We start from the raw sequence: 23,486 nt of genomic DNA, 5'->3' as shown, positions 1-23,486 counted from the left end.
GGGGCGCCTGGGTGGCTCATTCCGTTAAGCATTCCAACCTCAGCTCAGGTCATGATCTCACAGTTCATGGGTTCAAGCCCCGCGTCAGGCTCTATGCTGACAGCTCAGAGCCTGGAGCCTGTCTTCGGATTCTTTGTGTCTCTCTCTGACCCTCCCCTGCTCACACTGTTTCTCACTCTCTCTCAAAAATAAATAAAACATTAAAAAAATAAAGAATAAATAAAAGAGAAGAAGATTTAAGTAGGAGTCCTCCGGGCAGAAGACAGCCAGTCAGCTGCCTCGAGCCTCAGCCTGGGATTCCAGTTATGGAGGGTTCCTCTTCACTTCAGTGCGCAGCCTCCCAGGGGTCAGGGGATGCTGTCAGAGCCTCAGATGAGAGCCCTTTGTTGATGGTAAACCAGTGGCTTGTGGGGCAGGGCTTTGGAATCTCAGTTCCAGACAGGTTCCTCCAGGGACTGTGGTGTGACTGGCCCTTGTGCCCACTGCTGGGACCCACTGCCTGGCACTGGACAGTATCCCCTTCTGTCCCCGTCACTGCCAGGCCCCAGGTGCAGCTCTTCCCTTCCAGCAACAACCACAGCAGCCGGTGCCGGCAACCCCCACCACGGCCAGCCCTCCACGGCTGCCTCTGCCCACATATCACGCATATTGGAGTCGGGAACTCAAGATGACTTTGTTTTGCAACACTCAGGAGGTCAGCAGACTGGTTCACCCTCCAGCTCCGGAAATGAAAGGAAACGTGTGTTGTACCACCCGGAATTGTCCCGTTTTAAAAATAAATACTATTTACTATGGGCTTGTTTTTGTTATGAAAAAAAAAAAAAAGCCCAGAAATAGAAGCCAAATGAAGAAAGCAAAAGTCCCCCACGAGCCTACCCCCTACTCCTAAGAGACCACTGTTAATACTCTGGTGTATTTCCTTCCCAACCTTTTCTCCCACATTCGTGTGCGCGTGATTTCTACTAAAGTTGAATTGCACTATTTCAAAGTATATTTTTCTTTTAACAAACTAGAAACCCCATTTTTACTATTAAATAATCATGCGAGTGGCTACATGGTGTTCTATTGCATGGGCAAGTCATCATTTCACCACTTCCCTATTGTTTGATACTTAGAATATTTTCATGTTTCCCACTATTATAAATACTGGACAAAATAGGCATAAAGTTAAATCTTTACAACATCCTTGATTACTTATTTACTTAGAATAAATTCCTAAGAGGGAAACTGTGGCGTCAGAAAGTCACAAGTGCTTTGAATTAGTCAGTAGAACAGTCTAAAAGGGGTCAGAGCCTCCAGCAGGGCCCTGAGGCCTGGGACCCTATTATGGCTCCTTTGCCATCATATCAGTAGTTTAGTCATTCGCCTTCTCCATTCATTCCCATCTGTAAAATGGGAATGGTGGACAGATTCAGAATGTCAAGGAGGAAAGGTCCTGCCCCTGGATTTACATGTGGGACGGCAGTGCTTTGCTGGGAAGCACACAGCAGCCAAACTGAGACAGGGATTGAACCCAGGGCAGGGCAGGACTCCTAGTCCAGTGCTCCTCACATCCTGTCCAAATGTACTTCCCCCGCACCCAGCCTGGGGCGTCCCGGTCCGTTGGTGATGGCGGCCCTGGCTACTTCACCCTCCCGGCGGCCACCCCGAGCACAGCTAGAATCACTGAGCCTTCCTCAGAATCCCGACACTGCCGTGAGGACTTTACAGCTATTATCTAATTTCTGTTCCTCCCAGCAGCCTCTGAGGAAGGCAGTGTTGGCTTTGTTTTATAAGGAAGGAAACTGAGGCTCAGAGAGAGGTGCCTCGGCTATGGCCACGTCACCAGGAACTCAAGGAGCCCAGTTCACGTCCAAGCCTAACTCCAGAGCCCGACACAGCGCCACCTCCCATGAGGGGCCAGCAGCTCCTGGGTTCATCCGCCCAGGGGGAGCAGCTTCCTGAGGCGGTGGCGCCCACCCGGCCCCACTCACGGTGCCCTGTGCCTCTTCCTTTACAGGTATTCCGGATCAAGGCCATCAAGCTGGGAGAGAAACTTCTGCCCGCCTTCAACACCCCGACGGGAATCCCCAAAGGGGTTGTGAACTTCAAAAGGTAGGACGTTTTCCCACCTGTGGCTTTGGCTGCTTCTGTGTGGAAACTGAGGCACAGGGAGAGGACAGTGCCCACCTTGGGAATCACAGCGAGCCAGTGGCGCAGGTAGCCTTAGCCAAGGGCTCTCCAGGTCCAATGTTTGTCACCAGACCTGGGTCTTAGGATTCATAAGGTCTGATCTTCCCGAGGTGGGGAGGGGACAGCTGTTCTGAGATCGCCACCCAGCACTGCCTGGACTCACAGCCTTACAGGTGTACCCCATTCACCTCCATCCCCAGCTAGAGTCAGGAGCCAATAGGCACATCATACCCTCCTGCCATGAGGAGGTACCCCAAAGTGCTATGGGGTCTCGAGACTCTGAGCAGGGGACCTCTGGTCTGCTGACCCCCCACCCAAGGCCCCCCGCAGGGCTGGGTCTCAGGAACCCAGTGTCAGAACTCAGAAGGGCTACTGGGGGACATAAAGATCACAGGAGCTCAGACTCCAAGGATTAAAGGCCCTGGCCAAGGTCACATAAGCCAGTGACTGACTGACCATTCTCGGACACAAACCCAGGACTTCCAACTCCATTTTTAATCATTCTTATTGGAATCCCCCCCCTTTAAAAATAACAAGTTCTCATTGCAGAAAATGTAGATTATACCAAAAGTGTTAGATAAGACCAGAAAACTCCCATGTGGTTCCACTAATCAAAGAAACCACAGATAATACTTCGTTCTACTGGCTCGTATTAAAACGTTGATTCTTATGGCTCCTTCCATGATTTTCCTTCCTGATCTGTTGCTTAATTCAGTGTGCGAACTAGACCTTATGGGTAGTCACTGAGTCACAGAATGCCAGAGCAGAGGGGACCTTGGGTGATACAATTAGGGAAGAGTAGAGCAGGGATCTGCAGCTGGGTCCAGCTCCAAAGCCCATGGGGTGCCTGTCTGCCCCCCACACACACACACTGCTACCCTTCCCTCTCGTGGGGACGGGAGTGTGTTTATATCCACTCACTTCCCAGGTGTGGCGACTGAGACCCAGAGAAGGGAAAGGACAGGGTCAGAGTCAAGAGAACTAATGGCCAGCCAGCTTCATGATCTGTGAATCTTCAGGAGCAGGAGTCTAGCTCCCGGGGACCCCCAGTGTGCCCCATAATCTTGCCTTCGCTCACTCTGTCCCTCCACCAGTTGTCTTCCTTTCCCAGCTTCCCTGGCCAGCAGAGCCTGGCTGATATCCTACCTGTGCCATTAAGCCAGAAGCATTTCAGCCTCTCCTGGCCTCTAGGCACTCCATCTGCTTCCTTATGGCCTTGTCACATGCCTCTTCCTGTTCCCTGCTGGCCTGGGAGCTTCTCAAAGGCAGGGTCCCTGCCCCATTCTTTGACACTCCTTCAACAAATACCCGTGCCAGTTACTGTGTGCAGGATAAAAGGTCAATGGCACGGTTCCTACCACTTATTGGGCAATTCTGTGTGCCTGGCCTTGTGCTAAGGGTTTCCGTACATTGCCTCACCAAAGTACCCCTCACGGCACCCCTTTGAGGGCAGATATTATATTATCCCCATTGTTCAAGCGGAGTCTCAGAGAAAGTAACTCGCCCAAAGTCTTACAGCTAATAGGTAATCGGGGCTAAGATTTAAACCCATTTCATTACAGATTGAAAGCTCTGCTCTGTACACCTGCCTGGCCCTCCCGCAGACGGGACCCTTGCTGCCCCCACCCCCCACCCCATGCCAGGAGCAGACCCCTGGGAGACAGAGAAGGAGGCACCCAGGAGCTTCCCGGGGCCATTCGCAAGGTTCTCTGAGAACCCTGAGTCCACCTCACCAGACTTGCCTTACGTGAGGTCTTTGTGTTTGTTTAACTCAAAGATTTTTTTTTAAGCTTATGTATTTGAGAGAGAGCGAGAAAGAGAGAAAGAGTGCAGGGGAGAGGCAGAAAGAGAGGGAGAGAGAATCCCAAGGGGGCTCTGCACCATCAGCACGGAGCCCGATGTGGGGCTCCAACTCATGAACCCTGAGATCATGACCTAGCCGAAACCAAGACTCAGGCAGTTGACCGACTGAGTCGCCCAGGGGCGCCCTGAAGTGATGGCTCCCTTCAGGACTCAGTCCAGCAGTGGCTCCAGCCAGCTGCCTGGGAGGGAAGGACGGTGCCTCCCGGGAGGCAGGGGCACTGGGCTCTGGTCTAATGTCGGCTCTCTCTCTGTCCTGGGGAGGTCCCGCTCTTCTGGTCAGCCTGCCTTGGGCCTCCCAAAAGATAAGGGACTTGCGTCCTCTGCCACTTCGCTTACTGCCTGATTGGAAAGCGTTCCTGGGGTGTGACAGCACATAAGTCTCACCAGAGGCTGCAGAGGGGCCCTCAGCGCCAACCGAGGCTCCTCCTCAGTGGCAGGGTTGATGTTTCAGAGCCAGATACCTGGAGCTCCGCTCAGATTCCTTTCCCACAAACACTGATCCTGGAGACACACAGCTAACTGTCCGGAGGAGCCACAAACACGGCGTCTTTGCGGCCCTCTCTCCCAGGGCTAGTGCCTCGGCCTCGCTGCCTGGGTCTGGGATCGGACCTCAGCTCAGCCGTCTTTCCCTCCTCTGCACCTGGCGCTGCCCACCCCCCAGCCTTGCAACCACAGCCCCACAGGGCTGTCTGCCTCACCCCTGTCCCTCAGAGCTGGGACCGGATGCGACACAGATCCTAACATTTCTGATTAAGAAAATGCATTTATTTTTAGGCTATTTGCATGCTGCCAGGGCTGTATACATATGTATGTATATGCATATTTCCTGGCAACACCTCCCTTTCATTTTCTGGGTAAGAGAGTCTGTTGCTAAAACTGCATCCCGGTTCTAACCCCGGGGGGGGGGGGGGGGAACAAACGTCAGGGATGATATGGCCTGGCCTGCGTCATGCTGAGTTTGCTCTTTGGAGAGGGCCAGCTGGTGGGAGCTGGGGCGCACACTGCTGTCCCTGCCCTGGACAGGGCTCGTTGTGGGCAGCTCTGCGAGGAAGGGCCAGACGGGGTCCCAGCAGAAGGGGTACATAACTAGGCTCTGCCACAGTGAGTGTGACTGCTCCCTCTGCCTGGGAGGCAGAGGCAGGGACCGCTGTGACCTGTGACCTGCAGGCACCACTGAGTGGCTGTGGTCAGTCCAAGAACTAATCTCTCTGACACACTCGACTGCTGTGTACCCGAATCATACAGGCGGAGATACACAGGCCCACCTGTGTCACACTGTCTTGTGTCCATGCCCTCACACATGAATACACACTTCCAGATGCACACTCCGGCCACACGCACATATTCAGGCCTTCATAGGTGCTGATGTGTCACACACAATGTGAACACATGATATGGATTCTCTCTTTTCAACCTCACCGTGACCACACAGACCCCGTTTCACCAGTGAAGACACTGAGGCGGAGAGAGGTGAGGTAACTTACCCGAGGTCACACAGCAGTCGAGTGAAGTTAGAGTCCAGGTCTGTCTGGCTCCAAAGTTAACAACTATACCAGACGCATGAGTACACACACAGACACATGCAGACATGTGGGAGTTTCTGCCATGCTGGGGATGGGCGGCCCCTTCCACCAACCGAAAGACCACAGGCTGTGCAGACGCACGTGCAGGCTTCAGAGACCCGGAGGGGGGCAGAGGACAGAGCTTCGGTTAGCCCATTGCCTCGGGGGGCTGAACAAAACACCTTCTGGCCTCTGAATGCTGCCCTAGAATGCAGACATTTGGAGCACGCGGCACCTAGGATGTGGATTCCGATTCAGATTCACCACTACCAGTTGTGTCACTTACTCTGTGACCTTGGAGAAGTGTCTCCCCACCTCTGAGTCTGAAATAAGAATCGTGGGATCTACCTCTGAAGTTGGCTGTGAAGATAAAATTAGATGCTACAGCTGCCTGGCACCCATCAGGAACTCAGGAACTCAAACGAGCAATAATTTTAATAAACTATAAACACATAATTTATATGTGCATAATTACATAATGTTAAAAATGATAGTAATTACCTGCCTAATTTACAACTCAACAATAACGCTATGAGGTATGGGTACTGTCATTTAACAGATGAGGAAACTGAGGTCTGGAGAGATCAACCGACCTGCCCGGAGTTGCCTAGCCGGGGGCGGCAGGAGCCGGCGTGGAAGGCAGGCAGGGGAGAGGGCAGGCAAATGCCCACTGCCCGCCTCTGGCCAGCACTGGTGTACCCGTCTGCCAGGCTGGTTCCGAGGCAGGAAGCCCACCCGGGAGGGTAATTGTTGGGAGGGAGGGGAGAGGAAGGAGAGACTCATGTGGAGGAAAATGAGAACAAAAGGCAGCTGGGTGACTAGTGCCTTTTTTGACCTTGAATTTCTCTGCCAGGGCAGGAAGCATCCATTATTAAAGAAACCCTCTGTGGGTCCCCACGGCTCCCACTGAGAAAGCTGGAAAGAGAAGTCTCACTTGGCCTGGAAGGAAGAGGGACAGAGAGGGACACTTCCCCTTCCCTCTGGGTCACTGTGGGGCCATGTGGATGGGAGACCGTTAGGGGATGTGTGGGGCCAGGTCTGGATCCGGCCTCCACCACCTACCGGCTCCAACCTTCCAGTAACTTACTTCCCCTCTCCGAGCCTCAGTTTCCTCTTTGCATATTGGTATTAATGACACTTTACCTTGTGGACTTTAAATGAAGTCAAGATGCAAACAGCTTGGCCCGGTGCCTGGTATCTTTAGTGGCTCAATAAACAGAGGCTGTTTTATTTATAATGTGGGAGCCAAGTCTCCCCTCTCTGTGCAACCCATCTCTCCCTACCTGCCCCCCCCCCGCCCCCAAGTCAGGGAAATTCCAAGGAGGGGGAGACAGGAAGGAGGGGCTTCTTGTCTCCGTTTATTGAGCCACTTGCTCCATAAGATCTTAAAACAGGAGCCCTCCGTCTGTTTCTGGAAGTTGAGACTAATGAGTTTGACTTCAGAAACTATACCCAGGCCAGATAATGGAGTTCAGAGAGGAGAGGGGCCACCTCAGAAGAGCCCCAGCCCACCCCAGGAAAAGGAGTGCCCCTCGGATGGCAAACCATGACCCCCTAAACCCACTGTCTCCCACGCCTGCCTCCCTTGGTCTTGTCTTTGGGAGACAGACAGAGGCCAGTTCCTAGGGAGGTAGAGCTATCCCAGCAAGGAAGCAGAGAGGCCCCCCAGAGGCCAAGGTAGAGCCAGTCCCCTCAGCCGGCACCTTGGAGACTCTACAAATAGGGAGCGCTCACTCCACCTGCTGTGTCCCACAGGAAAGATCATCATGATACATGTGAGGAAACGGAGGCACAGGGAGACGCAGCATCTTGCCCAAGGCCACTCCTGTTCTGCACTTTTTTCCTCCCTCTCCACCCCACAAAGACCTAGGAACAGAGACCAGGACCAATTACTCTTGCCCAGTCTGATGACACAGGAACTAGGTGCACATGGAGGGAGTGGTTGGCCCAACACCCCTCAGCTAACACACTTGACCCGGGCCCCCTGGCCGCAGGTACCAGGGAGATTTGAGTGAAAGCGCATTTCCAGGCAGCAGCCTGCCTTCTCATGTAATTAAGAGAAGCAGCCCACATGGCTGTTAGGACAAGCTCTGTCCTCTGTCAGGCCAGCCTAGGGTCCCAGGCGCTCCCCCTAACCGTGTGCTCGAGAGGCCTCGTCCTCATCCATGAAAGGGGCAGATGGGACGGTTACCTGAGACTGCCCTGCTGCTCCTGAGAAGCACCGGGACCTGAAAGGGGTTTGTTGACGGCCTTCTCCCGCAAGGTCACAGGGCCACGCTAGGATCTAAGGTGTTCGTGAGACACGCGTGATCGACCGCTGAGGAAGCCTTTGCTCCGAGAGCCCCTGTTCCTTTCATTCCCAACCTTGAACCTCCTCGGGGTCCAGCAGCTCCTGACCCCTGCCTGTCAGGTGTGCATTCCACAGGATTCCAGGCAGGGGTCATTGTGTGCCCTTGGGCAGCACTGACTGCGTGGGGGGAGGGAAGGGGCCCGAGGCGTCCCATTCGGAGCCCAGCCACGGCAGTTTACCCTCCACAGCCACCACCACAGACTGTGAAGCGGCCGGCTTGCCTTCAGCCGGAGGACAGAAAGGGTTCTGTCAGGTCGTGGTGATTGATTCACCTGTGAACTTAGCTTGACTTGGGGGGCCAGATCTTGGCCATCCAGGCAGCTCTGCCGCCGTCCTTGAGCCTGCAAGCCTCACAGGGGCTGCCTGATGACAGAAACAAAGAGTTGCACAGACAGGCCAGGCTTCAAATCACCTGCAGGGAGTCAGTTCAGTGACCTCAGTATCCTCATCCGTGGAATGGGGCTATCGACAATACTGACCCCTGGGGAGGAGCACCCGAGATCAGATGGCCTGGCACCAGCGGGTGATTCTGCCAGCAAGCAATCCTGCACTCTCAGCAGGGGAGCCAGCCCCGCAGCCGGGGGATGACAGGTGCTTCTGTCTTTTCACAGCAGCTCCAACCGGAGCTGGGGCTGGGCCATGGCAGGCAGCAGCAGCATCCTGGCGGAGTTCGGATCCCTGCACTTGGAGTTCTTGCACCTCACCGAGCTCTCTGGCAACCAGGTGTTCGCAGAAAAGGCAAGTCTTCTCCCAGCTCCTCCCCGGGCTCCGCACTGGGAGCACCCTGGGAAAGTGGGTCCGCGATGAGCAGGGTGGCCGGCGGGGACCTGGAAGGCGTCCCGCCACCATGAAGACATCCCGTGGCTGCTCAGGGAAGCCCTGAGTGTGCCCAAAGCCAGGAGGCACGGAAGGCAGACGCAGGGAGTAGTCAGGGCCAGCCAGGGCAGGGAGGAGCTGAGGCCACCGGCAAGGTTTTCACTGCTGCCGTCAGATCCAGAGAAAGTGCAGCAGCAGGAATCCAGGCACCAGCTCGCCTGGGCGGGGATTGGCCACCGGGCGCAAAAGTCCCCTTTCCAGAGACAGTTAACTTCTCCGTGTGAGATCGGCCTGCCTGCCTTTTGCTTGCAGATGCCCGCCGAGCCCGTGCTGTCAGCAGGCTGGCAGTGCGGCTGCACTGGGCAGCAGAGGCACCCGTCTGTCCTCCCTCGCTGTTGCCAGGCTGGCTGAGGCCACAGCGGGCGCTGAGAGCCAGCATCCAGGCTGTCATCCAGCCTGACAGCTGTCGCTCCTGCCCCTCTGTGAAGCCCTCCAGAAGAAGCGGGTCCTCTGCGTTACAGCCCTTGGCAGTCCAACCGCCTGCAAGTGTCTCAGCGGGTCTAACCCCAACCCCGAGGAGGGGACGTGTACACAGGCCCTCCTCAGGTGGCGCTCGGTCTCATCGGCAGTTGTCCCTTCCTGACTCCTGCCCTGGGAGATAAGGTCCCCCCTCCAGGGAAAACCCTTTGGAGGTCCCCGCTCCCAAAGCCTTCCCTGCTCTGAACGTTGGCCTCTTAGAGTTCCAGGAGCACAGGGAGAGCTCAGCCTTCCCCCGCCACCCGCTGGCTCCCAGGGTCAGGTCCGCCACCCATCCTCAGAGCATCAACCTGCACTCCAAGTAGGAAACACAGGATCCAGCCAGGCCCAGGAATCTGCATTTGTAATAAGCACCCATGTGCTTTGTGATGCTGGGTTAAGGCAAACTGCCTATTCAGTGTGGGACTCCCTCTGAGCATTCTTGGGAAGTGCAAGAGCCCCTTGGTTTCTTCCTCTGTGTTGGGGCTCACTACCCCACCCCCCTTACAAGGCCTGTCATGTCAGACCTACACTGCAGAAGCTTTCCCTTGAACTGGGAGGACTCCCCACCTTGAACCCGGGATACCCCACCTTAAAAGCCCATGGTCCCTAATGGTTTTTATTTTCTGATCCCTTTTTCCTACCTCCAAGCCCTCCCTCCCCCAGCCTCCGTGTTCCCTTTGCTGTTGAGCCAAACTCCTCCGGGAAGGTCGTGACTGGCTCACGATGGAGAGGGACAGGGAGCTCACTCTAGTCCCTGGCTAGTCTGGACAAACTAGCTACCACTGCCCGAGCACCTACTATGTTTTGGGTACCTTACAATATCTCTGATCACCCCTCCAAACCCTGAGGTGGGTCCTCTAGCTGTCCTCATTTTATAGAGGAGGAAACTGAGACTCGGCGGTTTAGTGACTTGTCCGAGGTCATCCAGCCGGGAAGTGATAAAGCCAGGAATCAAGCCCAGGACTTCCTGATTCTGAAGCCCACGCTGTTTCAAGACCGGATTAGTCTAGCAGGCTTCAGGCTTTCCCCACCGCGAGTCCATCTGCCTGTCTCTCTCTCTCCATTTACATTCTCTGGCTATTTTCATCCCCCAATCATGCCTCCCACAGAGGCGATTATTGGCAGTCAACAAATTGGCCCAAATTCTAGAAGCACCCGCACCCTCCAGGGGAGCTCATTTAGCCTGCTTCACTGCTCACCTCCAGGACAGTCGAGAATAACTCAGGTACAAGCACATTCCTGTCCCCCATAATGGACTCTGTTAGCATAAATGGATACGGAATCTCATGTGGCAAAGCAAAGTGCTGTCCCCTGGAATGAAGAGTCTGACAGCTGAAAGGCTGCTCTCCCCGCTCATCGTCTTGTAGATAGATATGCGAGCATGATAGAGTACGTTCCCAGGGGCCTTTCTGTTCTGGTGGGTTCCGTGCTGGAAAGATTTCGTGCACTGCCAGAGAGCAGACCCCAGGGGACGAAGCCTTCCTGCTTGTCGCCCTTTGTAGCCCCAAAGGTTGCAAGTCTAGCCTCCTCTTGCTCCAGCTGAGGTGGCCTCACCTACATGCACTGCACGGGCCCTGCCCCGACCTGTGTTGGACACGGGGGTGGCCCTCTGTGGTCAGCCAAGACCTGCCTCATGTCCTGGCCTTGCCACTCTATGAACTGAGCAGCCACGGGCAAGTCACCGAAACTCTGAGGTTCAGGGATATCCTGACATAACACCACAAGGTTATTCTAAGGGTCGGAGGGAAGGTATTTCTAATGGGGCCTGGCTCGGAAGAACTGAGAAATGTTAGCCGCTGTTGTGGTGGTGGTTGGTAAAGCCCCAAGATGCCTCTGAGGGCAAAGGGGTGCCGAGGGGCCCAGGCCTTTCCTCTGGAACGGTTCCTGTGGTGTCAGAGAAAATAACACATTACTGGGCTGAACCACGTGAAAGAGCCGGCGCCTGACCATTCTGACCTGTGAAAAAGGCAGTTTGAACTTAAAGGTGAACTACTGTAACGTATGTGAACCACCCACTCCTGAAAAGGCCCATCCCCCAAAGCGATGCACAGTGAGGAAGGGGTGAAGCAAGGGGAGCATGGGGGCCTAGCAGGTCCCCAGGCAGAGTGGTCAGTGCAGAGGCGGTGGCTAGGCCCCATGGTGGCCGTGTCCCGCGGGCCCCGTCTTGCCACCTCTGGGCTGGGGCCTACCATTGGTCATGAAGCTCTCCTTCCTGCCTCCTTGGAGTGGTTTCCTGTGTGGAGCCCAACAAGCTGCCTCTGTCCTCAGCTGAAAGTCACTGGCTCCTCCCAGAAAGTGAAGGTGCGTCTGCTGTCCGTTTTCTTGGCAGGTCAGGAACATCCGGAAGGTCCTTAGGAAGATTGACAAGCCCTTCGGCCTCTACCCCAACTTCCTCAGCCCAGTGAGCGGGAACTGGATGCAACGTGAGTACAACACACACACACACACACACACACACACACACACACACACACACACCCCACCCCCACCCCCACCCCCACCCCCCCTGCCTTCACTGATTGCTGCCAGTGTCTGGTGCAAGGCACCTGGGCTAAGGGACCAGGGACATGTTCATCAGAGCCGAATGCCAGCGAGGCGTTTGCTCTGTGCTCCTGGACACCACCCGTCCTGCCAGGTGTTGTGGGGAGTCTTCACTGCTGTCATTGCTGTTGTGACAGGTGTGGTGGCTGCCATCTAGGGTGGCCCCCACACATCCGCTGTCTCCAGCCTTCTATGTCTCAGGGTGCTACTGAAGCCTCCCTCGTCACCCCCAAACTTGTGGCAGTGTCATGGAGCACCGTCTACTCCGGAAGCAGCCCCAAGAAAGACCATGCATCCTCTCCCAGCCTCTTTGATCTGCTGCCCCCTCCCCCAGCTTTAATCTTTTTTCTTTTTTTTTTTTTTTAATTCTTACGTGGAGCCTAACTATACAGCAGTACAAAAATGATGAATTCACCACTGTATCTTACACCTACAAGACCTGGGCCTGGGATTTCCTGCTCTCCTCTGTTCAGTGGCTTGTTCCTCCACAGGACAGGTGTGAGTCACCCCTGGAGCCTCATTTACCGCCCCCAGCTCCAGCCGCTGAGACAGAATGGGGTTCGGGGGGCTGTGCAGGCTGGAGAGTGTTGAAAAGTCTCCCAGGGCCCTGTCATGGCTCTCTCGTCAAGAGGCCTTGATTAGGAGGTCATAGCACGAATTGGTGGCAGGTTCCTTGGGCTCTGCCTCTAGGGGCTTCCCAGAGCACCCCTCCCCTCCCTCCACCATTTCTGCTCAAAGACCCATCTCCCTTTCCCCTGCCTCCAGCCCCAGTTGTTATGACATCAGCAAGGGCTCAGGAGCAAAGTAGATATGAGTCTAATGACTGCATGGCTATGGGGAATTCACTTTCTTTCTTCCAGCCTTGGTTTCCTCCGCTGCAAATGGGAGGAGAGCTAGAGATATGTTCTTTGTGCACCACGGAGGGGTGTGGGAGTAACGGTCAGAGCGGCAGGAAATGGATTTCAGTTCGTCTTACAAAGATGATATGTGTTGTTCTAAAAGATGCTGAGTGCCTGTCAGTAAAAGTGTACGGTCGGGGCCACAGCGGGGCTCCCACCCCTGAGTCTCTGGGATTACAGGTCCAGAAGGCCCAGAAAATTCCACCCGGAGAATTTTCCCTGATGATGACCTCACTCCCAAGTGGCCTTCTGCAAAATCCACTTACAGAAATGCAAAGTATTTTTAGCCAAAACACATCGCCAAATCCAAAAGTGCAGGGAGAAAATGAAGGTTTGAATTACGGATTATGGCCATGGGAAGAGACAGTTCAATAACTGTTACTGCTTTTAATTGCAAGACCCGACTGGGTAAAGAGATAAACGCCCGCTGAAAGCCATAAAGGGAGGGAGAGGGGCGTGGCTTCCCAATCCCAATAGGGACCTTGGCAGATTACCCTTCCATCCCACTGAGAAGCATAACTTTCTTTTTAGGCTGTGTCAGGGCTTACAAGGCTGAGCAAAATCGGTTGCATACAGAAAACTGTTTCATAATAATAAGATATGAATCAGGGGCACCTGGGAGACTCAGTTGGTTAAGCCTCTGACTTTGGCTCAGGTCATGATCTTGCAGTTCATGAGTTTGAGCCCCACATCGGGCTCTGTGCTGACAGCTCACAGCCTGGAGCCTGCTTGGGATTCTGTGTCTCCCTCTCTCTGCCCCTTCCCTGCTAACGCTGTCTCTCGGTTTCTCAAAAATAAATAAACATTAAAAAAATTAATTAAAAAAATACGAATGTGAGGCCTGCTACAGAACAGAGGGAAGGCTATCAAGTTCTGTTCACCTGGGTGCCTACCTCCCTCCTCCCCTGGGTTTCGTATCTGGGCTCATTTCAGGGTTTCTGTGGTTTTTGCTGAGACTTTTTGGTAATTGTGTAGTTTTCCAACATCTGACAACATTCCCAACTTGCATAGGCTAAGTGTGTTCGCATCCTTTTCTCTCCTTGAATCGTCTGGATTCAAAGCCCATTCACAACCACAGAAATTGCAGCTTGGAGAGGAGGGATTAGGGCTGTGTCCTGGGCCCAGGCCCCCGCTCCTGCTGCAAACCAAGCCCCTCCTGCCCCTGTGATTTCAGGGCCAAGACATTCCTCAGGCTCCTGCTGGCACCAAGCACAGATGAGACCGAGCCTCGCAGAGCCTCCCAGAGCTCAGAGAGCTGCCTGCCCTTCGGCCTTCTGTCTTCCCATCCCAACTTTGTCCAGAAGAGCGTTAAATAACTTCCCCATCACCCCTTCCCCACCTGAATCTGCACCCCCATTTTCCTTCCTCTCTCTCTCTTTCTGCTTAAATGAATCTTAACAGGGAACTGAAGTTTGCTCTTTGTTTATCTATTAAATGTCTTTATGTTTCCTTGTCGTTAATTTTTAAAGCACGTGAGCGAAGCAATTTCCATCTTACTGCTCTGGTTAAGCGCACATTTGCCCCGTCTTTCTCCTGGGACAGCCTGAGTGGAGTCACCTCCTCATTCAGCCACAGCTTCACAGTCCTCCGTGGCCAACTCCAGGCAGATGCCCCCCAGGACAAAGAGGGGCGCTTCAAAACCCAATTCTTCCCTCGCCCCCCAGCTCCTTGGAAACTCCATTTATACTACTCTACTCAACTTAAGCTTGGTTTTTCCAAGTGGTTCTGTCCTGTGACTAAATTAAGGCACCTGTTCCTCCTTTCCGTGGCCTTTTATGAACCTGCCCAGCATTAATTACCATGTTTGTCACCGGGTAATAAAAATCTCTGAACTCCCTGCCACCAGATTATCTTTTTAAAGGAATGCAACTCATTTACAGTGAATAACCAGAGGGCTTGCCATCCTTGGTCTGCTAAAGCGACATGATTTATACACCCGCGTGAGCCCGTGCACTTGTGCGCTGGATGATTGTGCTCAAGGTGGCCCTGGGTTCCCTGTGACACAGGCTGTGCCTTCCTTCCAGCCCCTGTTCTCTCAGGGCTCAGGGGCTGCTAATCAAAGCATGCTCCCCACCAGCACCCAGCGCTGGGGGCGGCGGGGGGGGGGGGGCAGGGGGACCACAGAGCCCAGCCCATGTGGCTCGCAGCCCAGTGAGTTCCTCAGTGAGGCCTGCCTGGCGGCCTCAGCAGTTGGAAATAATTTTCCTGTCCTCTTTCCCGTCACAGACCACGTCTCGGTTGGAGGACTCGGGGACAGTTTTTATGAATATTTGATCAAATCCTGGTTGATGTCAGCCAAGACAGATGTGGAGGCTAAAGATATGTACTACGAAGCCTTGGAGGTAAGACAAGGACCTGATTCTTCACAGGCAGTTGGTCATTCACCACCGGCTCTGGCACAGGCCCCTGGGTGCGGGGGGGCCTGCTCACCACCTCAGCCCCCCACCATGGTGAGCTAGCCAGAAGGACAAGACCTTCTGTCTCCTCCCCGGCCAGTTGCTTTGCACACCCAGCTCGTGTCTCTTCTCGAACACCTTGAAATTAGGGCTGTGTGAGCCTCCTCGTTTTACAGAGGCAAAACCCAGGCTCAGGGAGGTAAAGTCATTTGTCCAAGGTGTCACAGGAAGTTGGCAGTTAGTCTGCTTCAGAAACCATGGTGCGTGGGCTCCGGTGAATGTGTCAGAGCCCAGAGCAGAGTCAGAGTGGCCTGGGAGCCCCCAAGTGAGGCCACCAAAGCAAGAGCTTCAGCTGATTTCCTGGTGAAGCAGAGGTGATGTAATTAGTATGTCCAAACAGGGAGGGGCCTCCTGAGGTGGGGCTTCTAGTCCTGCTCCTTCTCTCTATGTGGATAGAAACCAAGGCCCAGAGAGAGGAAGGCACCTGCTCAAAGCCCCAGGACACAGGACAGAGAGGGAGCTAGAGCCAGATCTTCTAAGCCAGTCCCAGTGCTGCCCCCACGGTCCCTCACCCCTGCTGGTCTGTCCGTAGGGTGTGAACTGAACAAGGGATGGGACTCTGAGACGGTGTCTGCAAAGAGGGGGAGACCTCAGGGTGGAAGAGGAGGTTGGTCAGCCTGAGCTGGTGGAAAGGAAGTTACCCATGAGCCCATTGATAGACACTTCTGAGCCCAAGAAAGGAAAAGGCCCTGGGTAGACTCCAGGCCTTGGTTTCCTCCTAAAGTAAGTTGAGCAAGTTTGATTTACTTCGCTGCCATGTTGGTCTGAGGTCTTAGGTCCCCTAAACTAGACTTCTTGCTCCCCTGCCCTTCTAAGTCAGTTCTCCACACAGCAGCCAGAAGAACTGGCTCCTCCACATTTGGAGGTGACTCTTCACCTTTGCCCGCCTGATCCAGACCTACCAATCACCTTGAACTCTTTCCCCTTTGCTGTCCGCTGTGGTCCCCAGCCTTCTACAGACACACCAGACTCATTCCCATGTTGAGGCTTTGGTACTTGCTGTCTTCTCTACATGGAATATCATTCAAATGGTTGTGCCCCATTCATTGGTCAACTCAAATGCCACTAGAAATTGGCCTTTTGTACCACCCCCCATCACAAACCCCAGATTTATTCTCTTCTTTGCCTTTATGAGCACTGAAAATTATCATGTGCACATATTTGTTTACTTGCTCATTATCTGTCTTCCCCAAATAGAATGCTTCTGTCAAGAAGCAAAGATCTTGTCTAGTCATTCACTGTATCTGCCTCACTCCTAAAACATGCCTGGAACATAGCAAACACACACTAACTATTTTGTGAACAAATGAACACATGACTGCTCAAGGGATGGATGGATGGATGGATGGATGGATGGATGGTAGGATGGGTGGATGGGTAGATCAGTGGATGGGTGGAAGGATGAGGGGATGTATGAAAAGCTGGATGGGTGGATGTGTAGGTAGAAGGAAGGGAGGGAAGGTGGGTGCATCAATGGATGGTTGGAAGGATGGGTGGATGTATGGAGGGATGGGTGGGCGGATGTGTGGGTGGAAGGATGGATGGGTGGGTGGATATGGTGGATGGATGAGTATGAACAGTTGGACAGATGGATGAGTGATCTCTAACTACCCTCTGATTGCATGAGTCTGGCCAGGAACAGTAGTGCTTAAAGGAAGTGCATTGAAGCAGACCTCCACAGCCATGGAACTTTTCAACTGTGGGCTTGGTGATGAGTCTTTCCCACCTGGCCCCCCAGCACCAAGATTTTGGTCCTGAAGCAGCTACTTCTTAGGCTGAGTCTCAGCCCCAGATTCAGTTCCGGCTGAGCTTAGACCACAGCCAGTATCAGAGGATCAGTGTCAAGCCTGCAGAGGGGATGCTGCCTGGAAAGGCTTTCCTACATTTCTGCCATCCCTTGCTGGGTAAACATGAAGTCAGTGAACAGCCTGGCTCCCTGCCCTCAGGGCACGCTGCAGTTGAGTCTTCAAGGGAAGAAATGGCCATGAATTATTTAAGCAAACCAGGAGCTTTATGGAAAGCACTTGATTGAACAGGAGAGAACTTGGCTTTGCTCCCTGCATTTGAGATCCCCAGTGAAGAGCCTGGAGTAGCTCTGACCCTGGGTAAAGACAGGGCCTCTGGCAAGTTTGGGGCTTTGAAGAATATTCTGGCAATTCTCAACCTTGTCCACATGTTAAGAATCACCATGGGAGCCGTAAAATCCCATTGCTCGGGCTGCACCCTGACAAGGCTTCTCAGAACCTTTGCGCTGGGGCCCAAGAAACAGCCTTGAAAGCTCCCGGGGGAGGCGGGGGCAGGTTTCCAGTGTGTAAGTTAGAACAGTGTCCAGCAGAGGCAGGTGTGGATGATTCAGACAGGCCGACTGGGCCCACCCCCCTGAGGGTCACAGGAGGAGAGGAGGGGCAACCAAAACAGAGAGAGCATCTTGTCACCCTGGTCTTCTCCAGGCAGGTGCACTGACTGCCCTTTCTTCTTTAGCCCCATCTTACAGATGAGAAACTGAGGCTCCGAAAGGCCCAAGCTCACACAGCAGCCAGTGTCAAAGCCAGGGTGCAAACATGGGTCAGATACAGTGCCCCTGCCGACCACGCTCGGCTTGCCTGAAATCCCTCTCAGGACTGTGCAGACGGGGTCCCCTCTGGGGTCCTAAGGAGGCTAGACACTTTGTCTAACCTCACAGTCATCCCAGGACTTATTCCCAGTTGACAAATGAGGAGAAGGAGCCTTCAGCAAAGTGAAATAAACTTGCCCAGAATCACCCAATTCTCAGATTGCAGAGCTGGGATTCAAACCAGGCCTCTTTAGCCCCCTCGGCTCTGCTCTGTCTCCTGCTATGATTTAGGCCTAACCAGTAAGCTGGCAGCCTGTGCAGTCTCCTGTTTGGCTTCGGGTCTTAGAAGGTCTAGACTTTTCATCTTTGCACCTATCTGCTTGTCTCAGTAGTGTCCTCACAGAGAGACGGGTCTGTCCTTTCCTCTTTACCACAATTACTTAGCCGGGCATTGACCCAGAATGGAAATAACCCATGGCAGTCCGTCTGGAAGGGGCGGTGTTTGCACTGCCACGCGAGGCTTCATGGGACCACCCCGGATGTCTGCGTTCTCCCCTAAGTGTCTTCAGTGGATAACTGAACCAGATTTCTGTGCCCCGGGTTAGCCTGCCACCCCTCCTCCACTCCTGCGTGGACCCAGCTCTGCCCAGGAGCCAGGGCCCAACCCAGTAGTGAGCAGCTCCCCAGGCCCCCCTCAGTGCTCCTCCCCACGTTGCACAGGTGCCCTGGGCATGTCACATCATCAGAGCCTCCCCCTCTGCTTCTCACTGAGGGCCCTGCAGCCAGCCCACCAGCCGGGACCTCGCGGGAGTGAGAAAAGGATCAAACTGATCCAAGAACAGCGGCTTCTGCTCTCCCACAGTGCTCAGAGTCCTGGGAGAGAGACAGGCTTGCCACAGACACACACACAGACACGATGCACAAAGTGGGGACGGCACCATGTGGACAGGGAACAGGGGAAGAGCGAACCCGGGCAGCAGCAGTTTGGGCCGGAGGCAAGCCCGAGCGGCAGAGTTGGGGCAGAGTGTGTTTCTCATGACATGCTGACCGCAAATCATAACCCTTGTGTGTACTTGATTTTGTCGGGGAGCCTCCAACTCGCAGGGGAGCCCCCCAAGGCAGGGTCCAGGCTGTGTATCTCCAGGGGCTGTATCCCCTGCACCGAGCCGGCGCTGGCACAGAGGAGGCACCTACAGAATACTGGAATACGCGATGGGAGGGGAGGGGGGGGGGACAGAAAGAGGCGGGGGTGGGGGCGGGCTGGAGAGGAGCTGGAATAGCCCACATGCACAGAGGGCTCTCTCTGCGCCAGAGAACTCTCTCCCCTGCACACACCTGCCGTCTGATCCTCACACCCCTGTGAGGCAGTTTATGCTCATGTCCCCATTTCATTCACTTGGAGAGCGAGCCACCAAGAGCACACAGAACCTGCCCAACGTCACACAGTTTGGAACTGACAGAGGTGGCATTTGAACCCAAGGAGTCTGCTCCTGGGAGCCATGTCTGTGGCATCAGGTTAAACTGGTGCGTTATTTACTGGGAGCAGGGACCCCTGGAGAATAGATCAGAGGAGGCAGAATGCAGGAAGAGGTCCAGCCAGGGCCCCAGAGACCCCAGCCCTAGACTGGGACCCACGGGCACAGCCATCACCTCTGTCTCCAGGGCTCCCAGGGATAACAGCGGGGAGTGAGGGGCACAAAGGCCTGACACCCACACTCCCCCAACCTCCTGGGAGTCTTTTCCAGCAGTATCCTCTCCCAGGGGAGTGAGGGATGGGTGCCTCTCTAAGCCCCTTGCTACCAGAAGCAGCGGCCATCAGGGAGAGGAAGAGCGGTCTGGGGACCTGGTCCTTGGCTTAATCCTGGCATGGCTGGGTGACCTGGGACAAGCCGCTCAACCTTTTTGTGTGTAGAGGGCACTGCAGCCACATGCCAATGTCGTGGGCATTAAGTGAGCAGGTGCGTGGTAAGGGCTTAGAGAGAGAAGCTCTTAACTTCCTGTGGGCCCTTATTAGGAATCAGATAAAATATAGAGATCCTCTTCCCATGAAAATGCACATATACAAAAGTGTCGCATACAGGTTGACCGGCCTTCTGGACACACACACACACCCCGCCCCCGGAGCCCCTACAGGCCAGCTAGGTTCCAAGTTAAGATTCCCTAACAGAGAACATAGTGGAGGATGGATAGGGATTTTTAAAGATTTTTTAAAAACCTTTATACACAGAAGATTTAAAAGTCTACATAAGAGGTGCACCTCTTAGGAACAGTCAGTAGAGCATGTGACCCTTGATCTCAGGACCATGAGTTCAAGCCCCAAGCTGGATGTAGCGATCACCTAAAAATAATTTTTTTTAAGTCTAAATGAGAGACTCACCCTAGGGAGCTGCCTGGGTGCAAGTCCCCAGCAGGCACCAGGCTTCGGCCAGGTGAGTGGCAGAAGGTCCCACCGGCCCCATCAGGGGCCAAGGTCAAGGGCAAAGGCCTCCTTTGCCTGGGATGGAGGGCTCAGCAGAGCTGCATTCACTGCTGTCTGCAAAATGTTCATTTTCCGTCCTTTCCCCCCTCCCTCCTCTGTCCCCCCACCTCATGACCCTTCTCCCTGCCCAACTCCCACCTTGCTCCCAGGCCATAGAGACCCACTTGCTGAATGTCTCTCCTGGGGGGCTGACCTACATTGCCGAGTGGCGAGGGGGCATTCTGGACCACAAGATGGGGCACCTGGCCTGTTTCTCCGGGGGCATGATCGCCCTCGGCGCTGAGGATGCCAAGGAAGAAAAGAGGGCCCGCTACCGAGAGCTTGCAGCCCAGATCACCAAGACGTGCCACGAATCGTACGCCCGCTCAGGTAACCGTGCAAGGGGAAGGGCAGCAGGAGAGACTGAGGCTAGACACCAGGAAGAACTAGACAAGCCAGCGGAGCGGCAGTGAGCGTAGGGGACGCAGTCTCACCTTGGAAGTTATGTAGAACTGGTATGAGGGACATCTGTGCACTGAGATCGTACCTGAAGTTCAAAGAAAACAGGGGTGGGGCGCCTGGGTGGCTCAGTCGGTTAAGCCTCCAGCTTCGGCTCAGGTCAGATCTCATGTTCGTGGGTTCGAGCCCCGCGTCAGGCTCTGTGCTGACAGCTAGCTCAGAGCCTGGAGCCTGCTTCCAGTTCTGTGTCTCCTTCTCTCTCTGACCCTCCCCCTCTCATGCTCTGTCTCTCTCTCTATCAAAAATAAATAAATAATTGAAAAAAATTATTAAAAAAAAAACAAAGAAAACAGGGGTGATGTACTAAGCACCTTGCCAAGTGTTGTCCCACGTCATCGCCAAACCTCACAACACAGGTAAACTGAGGCCCAGAGATGACTTGGCCACGGGGCACAAAGCAGATGGTCTGCCAGGCTCTCCGAGCGTAGCGACTTCCTTCTCCAGGAGCCCTTACCCCTGAATGTACCTCTGCCTTCCCTCCCCGGCCCCCTCCATGCCGGGGATCTTAGCACCTCCGGCCCCGCCCTGTTCCTCACCCTCTTTGTTCCCAGCTTGAGAACCTACCTGACCATCCCCACCTAACACTCAACGCAGAATGGTCAAGTGCTAGAATCCAACGTCACGTTAGAGAACATGAGCCCAACTTCCTGTTTTACACATGGGGAAACTAAGTCAGCCCAGAGCAGGGAAATGACTTCACCAAAGTCACACTGCATGTGAGTAGCTAAGCCAGGGCTAGGACCCAGATCTTCTGATGCCCAGCTCCTTCTTATGTGCTGCCTCTCTAAACAGTGCCCCTCAGAAAAGTCCCTTCTCCGGGGCCCACTGCTCCAAATTTAGTCCCAGGCTTGGTTGGAGAAGAGGACCCAAGACTTGCCATAAACATTTGTGGCTCAAGGGCCACTCTGCCACTCACCAGCCGGGTGGCCTCTGTTCTCCCATCTGCTCAATGGAAACAATAACACAGGTCCCCCAGGGTGAGAGAGAGGGCCCCATAGAGAGCACATTGCCAGCCGCCTTCAGCCACAGCACCGAGGCGTTTGTTAGCCTGACATGGGTCTGTGACCCCTCCAGTCGAGTCCAGATCTCCGGGAGTTGTTTCCAGGAAGCCAGTGATTTGCAGTGGGTCCTTAAAACGGATCTGCAATTCCATTCAAAGAACCAGGGCCATAAACAAACAGGAGATCTCAGGAATAATAAAAAGCTCGCTATTTGTCTGGGACAATCAGCCCAGACCATAAAAGACATGCACTTCACAGAGCATGCTGCTCCAGCCCACTTGTCCTGGCACGGCCTCGGTGGTCACTCCTGCCCTCACCCCATTAGCCGCTTGGCAAAGCCACTGTTCACCGATGGCATTTGAGCAATCGAAGGGGCCAGGATCTGGCCGATCCTGTTTCCACAAAACCTTCCATGGAAGAGTCGAAATGAGACTGCAAAGCTCCAGTCATCTCTTGAGGAAACACAACCCAGGGCCTCTCAGGGTCCTGACCCAACGGGAAGAAGGAAGGTACACACACCTGAGGACCAGAGCTGGGCACTCAGCTGACCCAGACACGATGTGCAGGCATTAAAGGGAGGAGGCCTAGCGTCTCAGACCTAGGAGGAAAGGAGAGAGAGAGAGCACAGTCCAGGGAAAGGGCATCAGACAGATCCAGGGTCACATCCCAGCTCAGTCACAGCTCACTGTGTTACCTTGGACAAATAACTTAGCCTCTCTGATCCTCCGTTTCCATATGCCTGAGAAAGGGACCATAACATCTACCTTAGCAAAAAAAACCATTTTTAAGGATTGAAATAGAGTATGGAAAGCACCAAGCACAGCCCTTGAAATCATAGGTGGTGGCTGTAGTCGTGGTTATAATTATGGTCCTCCGGAAACCGGGAACAGCACCAAATGGTCCAAAAACAAACCCAACAATGATCACAATGAAACTCAGACCTCATCAGGCCCTCTTCATCCAGGTGCCTCTGCCTGGGTATGTGCTTCTAGGCAGTTCTTCCCCCATCTCCACCTCAGCATTACCCCAGCCTGTCAGTTTCAGAAGGCTGGTTCTGGGAGGTGTGAAAAGCAGTTCCCTAAGAAAGGGGTCTGTGGAGAAGCGTCGCTGCATATCAGCATGTTAAAGGCTCTGATAAGTTCTGCAGACTGGGAGACTCACGTTATCCGACCCACCGTTCCCCGAGTATATTTCAGCCTGAAAGCCTTTCTTGACTGAGCTCTGGTTTACATCTTGCAGAGCTAATGTCTCAAAATACACAGCTGGGGAGCATCGCCCAAACCTCCGGCTCCCCCAACTGCTAGAGAGTTCATTTGGACTCTCAAGACTCTAAAACTGCAAAATGTTTGCGGCCCCAAGGGCCTTGCATCAGCCAACCTAGGCCAAGAGGGAAAGCTGTGAGTTTACCAGGCTTAGCTATGGCTGTCAGCACAGGCGGAGCCCAACCTGTGTCCATCCATCACCAGCCCTCACCCTGCCCGTTCTTCTGAGCCACGGAGATCTCTCCTGGGGCAGCTGGGTCCTGGAAAGTAGGAGATAGGAGATCTGACCTAGGCCTTCTGGTTGGTCCTCCCCACAGATACCAAACTGGGGCCTGAGGCCTTCTGGTTTAATTCTGGCAGAGAGGCAGTGGCCACACAGCTGAGCGAGAGCTACTACATTCTGCGGCCCGAGGTGGTGGAGAGCTACATGTACCTGTGGCGACAGACGCACGACCCTATCTACAGGGAGTGGGGCTGGGAGGTGGTGATGGTGAGTGGGCTGGGGGGGGGGGGG

At 54.2% G+C, this 23,486-nt stretch overlaps 1 protein-coding gene across 2 annotated transcripts in view; it reads left to right on the top strand.

The window, feature by feature from the left end:
- MAN1C1 (mannosidase alpha class 1C member 1) overlaps positions 1 to 23,486 on the top strand; it is a 140,353-nt gene that overhangs the window by 113,496 nt on the left and 3,371 nt on the right. The window contains exons 5-10 of one of the 2 annotated variants that reach the window (XM_029948324.1): positions 2,000 to 2,094; positions 8,562 to 8,685; positions 11,612 to 11,705; positions 14,949 to 15,064; positions 20,361 to 20,580; positions 23,290 to 23,462. In XM_029948324.1, coding sequence (XP_029804184.1) covers positions 2,000 to 2,094; positions 8,562 to 8,685; positions 11,612 to 11,705; positions 14,949 to 15,064; positions 20,361 to 20,580; positions 23,290 to 23,462 — 822 coding nt within the window. Of the gene's footprint in view, positions 1 to 1,999; positions 2,095 to 8,558; positions 8,686 to 11,611; positions 11,706 to 14,948; positions 15,065 to 20,360; positions 20,581 to 23,289; positions 23,463 to 23,486 lie in introns of both variants that reach the window. The other variant, XM_029948323.1, reaches the window with a different exon arrangement.

This window comes from Suricata suricatta, chromosome 8 (assembly GCF_006229205.1).
Source record: "Suricata suricatta isolate VVHF042 chromosome 8, meerkat_22Aug2017_6uvM2_HiC, whole genome shotgun sequence".
Taxonomy (NCBI): domain Eukaryota; kingdom Metazoa; phylum Chordata; class Mammalia; order Carnivora; family Herpestidae; genus Suricata; species Suricata suricatta.
This window is presented reverse-complemented; position numbering and strand designations above follow the sequence as displayed.